General features: G+C 36.7%; 1 protein-coding gene across 3 annotated transcripts in view; it reads left to right on the forward strand.

Moving 5' to 3' along the window:
* The window catches only part of PTPRZ1 (protein tyrosine phosphatase, receptor type Z1), a 193,437-nt gene that overhangs the window by 174,767 nt on the left and 5,132 nt on the right, over nt 1–13,538 (forward strand). For all 3 annotated transcript variants that reach the window (XM_025380029.1, XM_025380031.1, XM_025380032.1), the window contains 5 exons: nt 779–925; nt 8,009–8,102; nt 8,453–8,526; nt 10,497–10,625; nt 11,550–11,696. In XM_025380029.1, coding sequence (XP_025235814.1) covers nt 779–925; nt 8,009–8,102; nt 8,453–8,526; nt 10,497–10,625; nt 11,550–11,696 — 591 coding nt within the window. The remainder of the gene's footprint in view (nt 1–778; nt 926–8,008; nt 8,103–8,452; nt 8,527–10,496; nt 10,626–11,549; nt 11,697–13,538) is intronic.

Raw genomic sequence — 13,538 nt, forward strand, 5'->3', positions numbered from 1 at the left:
AACAGGAACAGAAAACCAAATACCACATGTTCTCACTTATAAGTGGGAGCTAAATGATGAGAACACATGGAGACATAGAGGAGAACAACATACACTGGGGCCTTTCAGAGGTTGGAGGGTGGGAGGAGGGAGAGGATCAGGAAAAATAACTAATGGACTAATGGGTACGAGCCTTAATACCTGGGTGATGAAATAATCTGTACAACAAACCCTATGACACAAGTTGACCTGTCTAACAAACCTGCACATGTACCCCTTTACTTAAAATAAAAGTTAAAAAATGACATTCTGGTGATACAAAACCAAGGAAGAGTTCCGTATATGAAATATCAGAGAACTATTAACAACTTTATATAAAATTGAGTTAAGTTATATATGACAAGTAAAAAGGAGAGTTGGCATTGCCAGAAGGGGTAGGCCCACCAGAAGTATAGAAGTCAGGAGAGCCCTCTCACAAAGTGTAGAGGTGTCAAGTTTGAAGGATAGGCAGAGAGGACATTGCTTTGCCTTGCCAACTCTTCCTGCCTCCTACCCTATTGTGTATTGCCAACAATGCAGAATAAATGCAGAGGTAAGGAATGAGAAGAGGTTCTTTCTTCTGTGACCACTTCCTTTCCTCTGTCTGACTTCTTTTCAGGTTTAGTAAGCAATCTTTTTTGTGGATCTTCCCCCATTCTCTAAAACTCTCCTTGTCTGTCAATGGAAGGTACTATGTTTGTAGGTAGATACATATGAGGAAAACTTGAAGTAATGTTTCTTATTGTCATTTTTTTGCCAGGAGCAATATGTCTTCATTCATGATGCACTGGTTGAGGCCATACTTAGTAAAGAAACTGAGGTGCTGGACAGTCATATTCATGCCTATGTTAATGCACTCCTCATTCCTGGACCAACAGGCAAAACAAAGCTAGAGAAACAATTCCAGGTGAGTCCTCTTGGAAGCCTCTTGGATGTCACTACAGAACTGAATGTCCCTGCATCTTCTCATTGAGTTGACAGGGTCATGTTGAGTGGGCAGTGTGGGTACAATGGCTTTGTATTTGAGCCATCGTTGTTCCTTACTGTGGGCTACAGTGCCACATGGTAAATTTCAAGGAGAAATATAATTCTGAGTAGCAAGAGGAAAAGTTCTCAGAAACTTTAAACTAACTTTTATAAATGCAAACTTGGTCGAGAAAAGAGGGGCATAGAGCATAACAGAATGAACAGAAAGAACTTGTAAAACAGACTATATAAGTGCTCTTTTTACTTTGAAAAAAAGCAGACCACTTAAACATGAGTGCTGTGGCTCAGGCTGTTCCTGATACTCTTTGGAAAAAACTGTGTCTCACTTGAAACCCCTGGACCAGAGTAGTCCACACTAGAATAATAGCTTCTTCAACCCCAGTTTCTCCCCCTCACCCTGTCTCAAGGCCATAAGCCAGAGACAAGAGCATGTTTTGTCCATATTGTACTTCCCACAATACCAGCCTTCTGACTTTCAGAAATCAGTAGGCAAAGAATTCAGAAAGCAGGTGTTACCGGACCTGCCAGCTGAGACCAAAGCATTTGCAGAATCGTAGCTTTCCACAGGAATGGGGGCTATATTATTTCACTCCACATTGTTCCTGTGCTATCCGCTTACTTCTCAGAGTTCCTGGAGAAATAGGGCCAAGTTTTGAAGAATGAATATCTAGGAAGAATTCGGAAGACCTTAGGAAAACCCAGGAGGGTTAACAAATGTTGAGATTTCACTTATTCTCCTGCTTTGCTCCCCAGTCTATAGCATAGGTTGTTAGCCACCATGAATTCCTTTGGACCGTTTGCCTTTTAAATTACTTCATGGTGTGCCTTTGGAGGTGTAAGAGAAAGATTGGGGTCAGTACTGAGCTTAGAACCTGTTGTCAGAAAGTCATACATATTTTACTCAGCCAAGCTTAGCTCAGTCATAAAGGAATGCCTTAGTGGGGGAAAGAGTATGCAGTTGGGTTTCAGATAATAAAGAAATGTTAAAATGTAATTAAGTTGTAAAGATATCTTTTCCCTAAATAAATTACACACACACACACACACACACACACACACACTATTACCCATTTTAACAAAACTCTCATTTAAATATGATTTGCTCCTGTGTAGTTGCATTAAAAAAAAGGATATGGTAAGCTAAATAATCCAGGATCAAAATGAAAATATTAACTATAAGGTCAGAATTCAATTGAAAAGAGAGATATTTTACTCTCTTTCCTGTTAGCATCATAAATAGGGAAATGTATTTGTGTGTATGTGTATGCACTATCCCATAAAAAAAGATATCTATTCAAGTTTATCCGTAGAAAATTTCCTTGAAATAAATTGAATATCTGTTTATTCAACAACTACTTATTAGACACCTACCAGATGTCAGGCTTTTGTGTTATTAGGATGCAAACATGAATTTATAAAATAAATAAATAAAGCACACCCAGCTCCTAGTCTTATGGTGCCTACAATCTAATAGAAAATACAGGTAAGAAAACACAAACAGGCCAGGTGCAGTGGCTAACACCTGTTATTCCTCTGTTTTGGGAGACCATGGTCAAGAATTTGAGACCAGCTTGGGCAACAGAGCAAGACCCTGTCTCTATAAAAAAATTAGCTGGGTGGGTGGCATGAGCCTGTAGTCCTAGCTACTCGGGAGGCTGAGGTGAGAGGATTGCTTGAGCTCAGAAGTTCAAGATTACAGTGAGCTATGATTGTGCCACTGCACTCCTGTCTGGGAGATAGAGTGAGACCCCTGTCTCTAATAAAAAAAAAAGAAAGAAAGAAACAGATAAACACAATAGTTTGAAAAATGCCATTATAGAAGTAAAACAGGATGCTGTAGGAGTACAGATAAGGATGCAACTTACCAGGGGAGAATTGTGTAAGATATATTTAAGAGTTGAACACAGGATTTGGTGATTCATTGGACATTGCAGAGAGAGAGGAGAGAAAAGACACAAGCATAACTACTCAGATTCTGCTTGGGCACTGGGAAAGTGTGATGTCATTCACCAGGAAGAGGAGGTGGTACATGCTTGAGGGGTGTAGTGAGGGAGAAGACGGTGAGATATTTCTAAATCTACCTTATTTTTAGGTTCTTGGGAGATGTCCCAATAAACATGTATACTTGGCAGTTGGATACTGAGTCTGAAGCATAAGAGAGGTCTGGCCTGAAGAAATGGATTTGGGAGTAATCAGCTTAGACATGGTTCTTTGAAGACTTGGAATTGGATAAGATAACCAATTAAAAATGAAATGTCTAAGAAAGGTTAGAAAGGATTACTTAAGAAAAGATTTTAATTAACCAACGAATGGCCAGCCCACAAATAAAGGGGGAAAAGTGGCATCAGAAGGTGGGAGAAAATTTGGGACAGCGGGGTATACTAGGATCCAAAGTAAATAATGTTTCTTGAAAGAGGAAGTGAACAGAGATGGCAAGTGCTAATGACAAATCAAGTCTGTTGGGAATGGAGGAGGCCATTGGATTTAGAAATAAGTCATTGATGACCTTTGCCTAAGAGCCATTTGGAAAGTATAGCATTGATGCCAGATTACAGGGAGTTAAGGAATAAATGGATTTGAGGAATTAATGACAATTATATAGCTCTTAAAAATGTTTACTCTGCTCAAGCCTGTAATCCCAGCACTTTGGGAGGCCGAGATGGGTGGATCACAAGGTCAGGAGATCGAGACCATCCTGGCTAACCCGGTGAAACCCCGTCTCTACTAAAAAATACAAGAAACTAGCCGGGCGAGGTGGCGGGCGCCTGTAATCCCAGCTACTCCGGAGGCTGAGGCAGGAGAACGGCGTGAACCTGGGAGGCGGAGCTTGCAGTGAGCTGAGATCCGGCCACTGCACTCCACTTTGGGCGACAGAGCGAGACTCTGTCTCCAAAAAAAAAAAAAGTTTACTCTGGACAGAATGTTTAAGATGACTATAAGAAAACTTGGAGTTAGAGAGTAAGATTTGGGGGGTATTTGTCTGGGCTTTCTTTGCTTATGTTTTAATATGAGACATGGGAGCTTCTTTAAAAACTAATGGGAAGGGAGATAATTGGAGTGTGCAGAGACCCTGAGTGGTACAAAGAGGCAGGATTCAAGACACAGTTAAAGGGATTAGTGTTCAAAAGCAGTAAAACGTAAATGTTTACAGTAGTACACGTATAGGCTCTAAGGCTGGAGGCTGAGAAAGTACTCTGTGGTTTCTATTCTCTGTGAAGAGAAGGTGAGTGTGTGTGCGTGTGTATGTGGTGGGTGTTGTACATATATTCCTTTTTTAATTGAGACAGGTTCTCACTCTGTCACCCAGGCTGGAGTGCAGAGGCACAATCTCTCACTGCAACCTTCCTCTCCCTAGCTTAAGTGATCCTCCTACCTCAGCCTCCTGAGTGGCTAGGACTATAGCAAGCGTACAACCATGCCTGGCTAATTTTTAAAATATTTTTTGTAGAGATGGAGTTTTACCAGGTTGCCCAGGTGGTCTCCATCTCCTGAGCTCAAGCGATCTGCCTGCTGTGGCCTCACAAAGTGCTGGAATTACAACCATGAGCCATTGCGCCTGGCCCATTGCACACATATTCTAAAATAAAACTGTTAATAGATGCAAAGGGAAAAGGGAGATAATTTCAAGGAATCTATATCATACCAGTCATTTTCTCAGAATGTAATACAGTAAAAATTGGAAATTGACAATGAAAAGTTTCCCTAAAAAATTTGATATTTGGGCATTAAAAATACCCTTTTAAATAATATACATATTTAAGAGGAAATTATAAAATCTTTAGAACTAAAGGTCAAAAGAAGCACTACATAACATTTTGAAAGTTTTAAAAATTAAATAGAAAGTTTAAATGATTAAATAAAGCTTTAACAAAACCTAATGCAGGTTCTGTCAAAAGACGATTAAAATAGATGAACCTGTGTCCAGATTGACAAAGGGAGGAAAGAATGTGAGTAAATAATATTGAGATAAAAAAGAGAGATATAATTTAGAAACATTTTTAAACACAAAATCATAATATGAACATATTTGTGACAATACATTTGAAAACCTATATGAAATGATTAATTTATTGTATATTCTTAAATAACTAAAAGCATTCATTGAATTGTTTGTAACACAAAGGTTAAATGCTTGAGGTGATGGATGCCCCATTTTCCCTCCTGTGATAATAATGCATTGTATGCCTGTATCAGATAGCTCATGTTTTCCATAAATATTACACCTTTTATGTACCCAAAGAAATGAAAAATAGAAAAAATTCTAACGGAAAAATATAATAAAAATACTCTAAAAATATATAGAAAATTTAACTAGGCCAATAGCCATTGAGGAAATCAAATGAGCCGCCTAAAATCCCACCTTCAAAATATAACCAGGCCCAAAAGAATTTGATGTCACATTTTGCCAATTTTTAAGGAACATAAAATTCCAAATGTTAGCATAAAAAATCCAGGTGAAAAACTAACCCAGCTATTTTATTGGACAAATATAACTTTGACACCAAAACTGAACAAAGGCAGAATAAGACACTTATAGACTGGTATCAATAATCTTATTTAAAATATCAGCAACTCAAATCCAGCAATGTATTTCTTTAATATCATGAGCAAGTAGAGTTTATAGAGTTTATTCCAAAAATGAAAGATGGTTTAACACTGAAAAATATTAATATATTTACATACAGAAACAACATGACCCTGTCAATTAATACAGGAAAAGTAGTCAAATTCTACATTGTTCAGTTAAAAAAAAAAAAAAAAAAAAAAAAAACTCTTAGTAAACCAGAAATAGAAGAAAGCTTTCTTAGCCTTCTAGAAAGTGTCTATCATAAAACTACAATAAACATCATACATAAAAATTAAAATTGGAAATGCTCATAATAGATTCAAGAAAAGATAAGGAAGGTCAATTATTGGCACTACTATTCAACATCATCCTGGAAATTGGATTAAACTAGAAAGATGTATAATGGTAGAAAAGGATTTGCAGATAGATAATATAACCACCTGCAAAGAATATCGAGAGAAACAAAAGAGAAAATAATTATCTTTAATTAGAGTTTAACAAACATACATAAAAATCAATAGCATTGTTATTTGTTAGCTTTGAGTGATTAGAAAATGTATTAGAACAATAAAAAACCCAATCATTAACAATAACAAAACAGTAGCAAAAACTTCATCATCTCAAAAAAGACACTTAACAAAATGTGCAGTAAATATATAAATTTATAAAAGTAAATTGAAGAGCATAAAATTAGGCCCAAATAAAATATAATGTTGATACATGGAAATATTAAGATAGTGCTTCTCCTTACATTGACTATAGAAGTCAATGCAGTATCAATCGAATTTACGGCGGGATTTTTCATGGAAAATGTAGAACAGATTTTAATTTAGCATGGAAAATTAAAGAGCCAAAATATCTCATCCATACTGAAAAGGAAATAATAATACAAGAATTCTGTTGTACTGTATATGGAAGACTTATGATGTGATATAATAGTATTGGAAAATGGAGGAATCTAGCAGAGGAATGATGCATTTGAGGAAATCTATTATGTGGTAGAGATAACATTACATATCAGTGAAGAAACAGCAGACTAATCTATAAATAACATTGGGAAAATTTTCATGTCAAAAAAAGTAACATTATATCTCTACCACTCCTCAAACATCAAAATGTATTCAAGGTGGATTAACTACCTAAAGGTGAAGGCAAACCTTTATAACTATTGTAAGATCATTTTAGAAAAGAAAATATTGGGTTGGGCACAGTAGCTCACACCTGTAATCCCAATAGTTTGGGAGGCCAAGGCAGGCGGATTGCTGGAGCCCAGGAGTTCGATACCAGCCTGGGTAATATGGTGAAACCCCATCTCTACAAAAAATACCAAAATTAGCCAGGTGTGGTGGTGCACGCCTGTAGTGCCAGCCACATGGGAGGCTGAGGCAGGAGGAACTCATGAGCACGGGAGGTCGAAGCTATATGCACTCCAGCCTGGGCGACAGAGTGGAGACCTGTCTCAAAAAAGAAGAGGAGGGGAGGGGAGGGGAGGGGCGGGGAGGGGAGGGGAGGGGAAGGCAGGGCAGGGCATACATTGGAAAGTATTTTTTAATAACTTCAGGATAGAGAAGGACTTCTTAAGTAAAACAATAATTTGCAGAAAGCTATTAAAAAAAATAAATTGGCTGTAAATCTCTGTTACTAAATAAACTGAAGACGATTCCAACTTTTTACACACTATAGATTTACATTCAAGACAGCGAGAACCCCCTACAAATTAATAAATGGCAACAAAGAAAAAATATGAAAAGTCAATCATCAAAGAAGATATCTTAATGACTAATGAACACCAAAATTCACAATTTCACAGAAATTAAGACAATGCAAATCAAAACCATGATATATTATTTTTCATTTATCCGACTGTCAAAAATTAAACACTGAATACTCCTAATGCTCTATGGAAACCGTCACACGTGTGCACATTAAGAAACATGCAGGAGATGCTCATAGCTATAAAGCTATACAATTGCAAAACACTGCAAATACCCATTCACTAGTTGAGTAGATAAACAGAATGTAGATTATTCATGTAATGGAGTAGTAACAGTTAGAAGGAATAAATAAAATTGAATTATATACATATATATGTATATACACACACATGATGTAATTTACCTCCAAACATCTGCGTCAGATTTCAATAGAGGAAATGGAGGTTGCACATCTATAGTGGAAGCCGTGAGGAAGATTCTCTCAATGCTAAAAGAATTACTTGAGATTTCTTTGCTGCTTCTAACTCCCGTGGTGTAAAACATAGAAGCTCCAGGAAGTTCACTAAAACAAGGTTTAATTCAAGGAATTATTGGAAAATATTTCACAAATATTTTTAATCAGTATCTTATCTTGATTGGTGTGTGTGTTTGTGTGTGTGTGTGTGAGTATTTCGAGGACTTAAATGAAATAACCTTCATATTTTTTTACTCTCTTGCCCAGCTCCTGAGTCAGTCAAATATACAGCAGAGTGACTATTCTACAGCCCTAAAGCAATGCAACAGGGAAAAGAATCGAACTTCTTCTATCATCCCTGGTAAGTTGTGTTGAACCTTGAAAAAACAACTTTTTTCAAATAATAAAAGCATTATAGGAAATTTGGCAATATTTGTATACCTTTGGAGCAAATGGAGCACGTGCAGATATTTCTTGTTTTGTCCAATATGTAACTACTCCGAAGGACTCATAAACCCCTTGAAGTCTTATCTAAAAATGCAAAATGTCTAGAAAAATTAGCTTACAGATCAGAGACACTTCAACTTGAAAAATGCAGCTATATTTTACATCTGGCATGGGGGAAAGATGGTACAGTGCTGTGAGCATGGGTTATTTTGTTGTTTCGTTTTGTTTTTGTTTTTGTTTTACAATGAATGTTCTGTGTTCCAGTGGAAAGATCAAGAGTTGGCATTTCATCCCTGAGTGGAGAAGGCACAGACTACATCAATGCCTCCTATATCATGGTAAGTCAGAGAAGTCACTGAGGAGACTGTCTGCCAGCTTGTGTTACAGGGATCAAAACCAGAATGGGCTGCCAGAAGCAAAGACTACAGGCATGGGCAACATGAATGGTAAATATAAGTTAAATCTGTAGACTGCAAGCCCACAGTCCACAGCAACAATTGAAATAACAGCATGCTTTCATGTGTGCTGGGACTGCAGAAACCTCAAGCAAGACCAATAAGTAGATGCAGGAACACAAACTCACCATTCAGGGCTGATGAGTAGATATAAAACTTATACCTGCTTGTCTAAAAGGCTTTATTTCCTTCACTAAGGTAGAACCCCTGAGCAAACCCAGGATTCACTGGCTTCAGCAAAGCCCAGCCTCACTGGCATCACTACTCCAGGTTTGCAGCATGATTCTTACCCTGCAAACTGGGCTCATTTTGGGACCTGGATTTCTAAAGATACAATGCTTTTCTTCTGCATTTACATCTTCTGTGTTAGGGATGAGTGTTTTAGTAGCTGTTGTGTGACCTTCACTAACATTTAAGGTCAGTGAATCATGGAGTTTGGCTTCTGATGAAAACCTCCTAATTCTTATTCCAAAACCTCTGTTCTATTTATCCAGCAAAGAAAATATTAAGGAATATCTATGCAGGAAACACAGGGATGTGTGCTAGTGGCATCTAAATACATTCACATTTCAAATGAGCCACTGGGTGCTAGGAATGGGATCTGAAAGCAGAAGGGGCTAGAAGAGCCAGGACTTTAGTAACAATATAAATATCACAATTAATCCAATAGGTCTAGCTTCTCGGTATCTGTAGCAAAATATGCATGGTGTCTCCCTGGTTCCTCTCTTGTAGCGGCAACCAAGGTGTCTGAACACCGAAGTGGGAAATGTAAACTCTCCTGTAGATTTTCCACTCTGTGGAGTAAGAGACAGTATCCACAAAGCAGTTTGCCAGGTGTACAGCTAGAGGTTTGTTTTTAATGACACCGTTCGTTTCCCTATCAGCTTAGCTGATAGCTACTATCCTCAGTGACCACCAGAGGCCCAGACGAAAGAGCACCTATATGGGATTCACCTGCATGGGTTCCACTGAGCAGTCTCACCTGAAGTCTTCAATGACAGAAACACAGTGTGAAATTTCAGAGTTTTTAGTATTTATGGACCCTGAGGAGTTCATGGCACTGGAGGCCACATGCATAGAGCTTAGGCAGAGCAAGCAGGGAAAGAGAGAAAAGGACCCAGGGACCAATGCCTTTATTGGGTCCAGGGCATTGTCCAAGCAGGTTTTCCATGGGGAGTTTTACTTGATGGGTTTAAAGCAAGCAGGCACAAGTCCCAGGAGGTCACGTAGTGACTGAAAGGTATTTACTGTGGCGTATCTGCAAAGTCCAGGTAGGTGTGAGGGTCAGTAAGGCCAGCCAAGCAGGCTGTTCCATAGTGAAATGGTCACTATGGAGCAATTTTGTAAGTTAGATACCTGAATCGATCACTTTAAGGAACTGGTGGATGGGACAATGTAGAACTGGAAACTGTATCAAGGGCGACTGAACCCTGCTTCTGGCATAACAAAGTCCAACTTATATTTAAAAGGAATGCCAAGGAAAGATAAAAATCATCAGCATTCACTCCAAGATGATAGGTAACCCTGAATACTACGTCTGACTTCTTAAGGCAAACGGGCACAATGCTTAACTTCTAAAGCCTCAGTTTAATCATCCGTAAAATGGGGATCATAGTTCCTATCTCACAGTACTGCTGTGAGGAACAAATGACTTAAGAGAACAAAAAACACGTAGTGTCACACCTAGCATAGGAAGTGCCCAGTAAGCATTGGCTATAATAATCATATTACTACATATAAACACAATCTGCAATTCAAAAGACTATTTTGACTTAAGATTGATGTATAAATGTTTGTCTGAATGTTTAAAGGCATACACCAGTGTTGTTTTTGTCTTCTCTTTGGTTTTGTAGGGCTATTACCAGAGCAATGAATTCATCATTACCCAGCACCCTCTCCTCCATACCATCAAGGATTTCTGGAGGATGATATGGGACCATAATGCCCAACTGGTGGTGATGATTCCTGATGGCCAAAACATGGTAAGTCCCTTAGACCACTTCTGGGACTTTCTTTACAGGGGAATATCAGGTTACAAATAGTGAAAAGTCCAGCATACAAACAAGCAAAGCAATTTTGTTTTCAACTAATAAACTAATGTCATTGAAGGTACACCCTTCTACTGTTGGGCTGCTTTCATTATACAATCTCCTAGGTCAAAGTGATGAATAAAAGTTTTAAATGAAAGTAAATTTAAATTAAATGTGTGTGTTTTGTGATTTTAAGAAATGTCACAAAATTAGGCTTTAGAAAGTTAGAATCACAGCCATGAAAGAAATCAGCCTATATGCTTCTATTTACATTTTTAAAATAAAATGTATTGGAATATTTAGAGATTCCCTGAGTTTAAAGAGGTATCTAATTTTTTCTTTAAAAAAAAGACCTAGTTAGAATTAAGAGAGTTCCTAGTATAGGAAGGACTTTTTTAGTATTAGAAAAGCAGGGATATCCTATCCCCCACTTTATATGTGTTTGGAGAACTCAAAGAGTAAAATAAAGTAAATATTTCATTTAGGCTTTACATGTTTACTTAGCTTTGATATTCAGTTCTTGTCTATAAAATTATTGTGTGACCATTACACATGAGGCTGGAAATTTTTGAGCTCTTAAAATCACTTGAATCTTCTCTACTCAGTTGTCAATTACAGAAGCAATAAGCTTATCATTGTTGTTGATAAGCTAAGAGCATAAAATAATAAAGCAATAGTTTGGGTTCCCAAGTGTGATATTTTATTCAGCACATCAATCTAGTTGAAGGCACCAGGAAGATTTTAAGAGTAAATATTCAGATTCAAAGAAAAATTGGAGTTGAAATTTCTCTGCCAACCAATTAACTCTATTTCACAATCTGACTTATTGGGCATTTAATTAAAATATAGACTCTTCTTTCATTTGCAATTCTCCAGGCAGAAGATGAATTTGTTTACTGGCCAAATAAAGATGAGCCTATAAATTGTGAGAGCTTTAAGGTCACTCTTATGGCTGAAGAACACAAATGTCTAACTAATGAGGAAAAACTTATAATTCAGGACTTTATCTTAGAAGCTACACAGGTAAGGATATAAGTTAAATGACATGGTTTTTATCTTAAACACATGTTAAACATATTCTAATCTAGGGATCTTTCCTAGAAATGAAAAGCATGATTCTGATTTTTTCCCAATTGAGACAATTACACAAATAATCAAATTACCTTGTCACTTTCATTTTCAAAATGGTATAGAATCACTGAACAATTAGCCATCACTGCATCATTCCTGAATTTTACACACACAGGAAATCAAAGCTCATTTACTCCAGATTAGTGGTTGACAGAACTTAGGCGGAAAATAAACACAGTAAAAGAATAAGTGTATTAATTTTAATTCTCATGTTTTAATGTAAGCCCTTACCTTGTAAGTAAAATGGGAAAAATACTACCTGCCTAAACTCTCCTAAGTAAAATGGGAAAAATACTGCCTACTGAAACTTACTATTCTCTACCAATGTAGAAAGTTGATGAGTGATAGTGATGTAATAAGTTGATAAATGAAGTGCTTTGAAAACATGAAGTACAATGAACTAGGAAAATTTTACTAAAGTCTTGGTTATCTGTTACACAAGATGCTGCTGTTATCTACAAGATAATACATTGTTTTCTAAAGTCTTAATTATATGCAAATATCTATTATTGAATTCTTTGTCAATAATTTATTTACGTAGAGCTATAGTAAAATACTAAAAGATACTAATAATGATGTCTAAGGAATGTGAGATTCAGAGTACCTTCTCAATTTGACAAAGATTAAATCATGTTCCAAATAATTTGAATGTTTCAGTTTTCTCTAGTTCTGAAAACTAGTACATATATGGTATACAAGAAGATTCTCTATTCTCTAGAATATTTAAGTGACCAATACATATAAACTTGATAATACAAATAACTAATAATGTAAACAGCATAGCAGTGGAGTAGTATCCTATCTCATTAAAACAAAAAAAGACTTAGGTCTTTATTTGTAAAATGAAGGGCAGGAACTAGAAGGCCCCTAAGATCCCTGAGAGCTCTTAATATTCCATGCTAATTTTTACCTCTGATTATTCCCTGATCACTTTAATAGCATCCATTTAGATCTGCCATCTCTCATACCTTCTTTTCATTATTCCTAGTTAGTAAGAAAGCCTATTACAAGAGTAATAATCATTAGATACCTATTATCTTGTCACACCCATTATCCTGATCACTGATCATGTTTAATATCTTGCTCAGCACTGGGAAATTAGCACTGTTTTTCTCCTAATATTATGCAGAAAATAAACTAGATAACACAGATTCCTGATTGATCCCAATTCAGTGTGTCTCATCTATGTAAATCAGCTATTATGGACAACTTGATAATCCAGTACCCAACCCAGGGATCAATATAGATGTATTTCTATAACAAAGATCAGAAAAGAAGGAAAGACTAAAGTGGACAGTTTCATTAACTTCAGACATTTTTAAGCACTTTACCCAAATATCACAACATTTGAGGTTAGTAGACAAGTGAAGGTCTACGCTACTGAGCTTTCAAAAGCTAGGGGCCTTTTATTTATGTATTTGTTATGAGGACTATTTTTAAGAATTTATTAAATATTGAATATATTTAAGGTGTTTATATTATATGTGCAAGGTTTAACAATTATGTTAAATTACTGTTACCCACCATTGACTTTAAGAAATAGAACATGGCCTTGACCATCAAGTCTCATGTGCTCCCTATCACCTTCATCCTCTCCTCACTTCAGAAGTAGCCTCTTCCTGAATTAGTGTTTATTGTTCTCTTGACTTATTTTATCATTTAATTCTTGTCTTTGTTTTCCTTCACACGTATGCTGCTTACTTTTAAATATCTGTGAACTTTATATAAATTATG

This window comes from Theropithecus gelada, chromosome 3, assembly GCF_003255815.1.
Source record: "Theropithecus gelada isolate Dixy chromosome 3, Tgel_1.0, whole genome shotgun sequence".
Taxonomy (NCBI): Eukaryota; Metazoa; Chordata; class Mammalia; order Primates; family Cercopithecidae; genus Theropithecus; species Theropithecus gelada.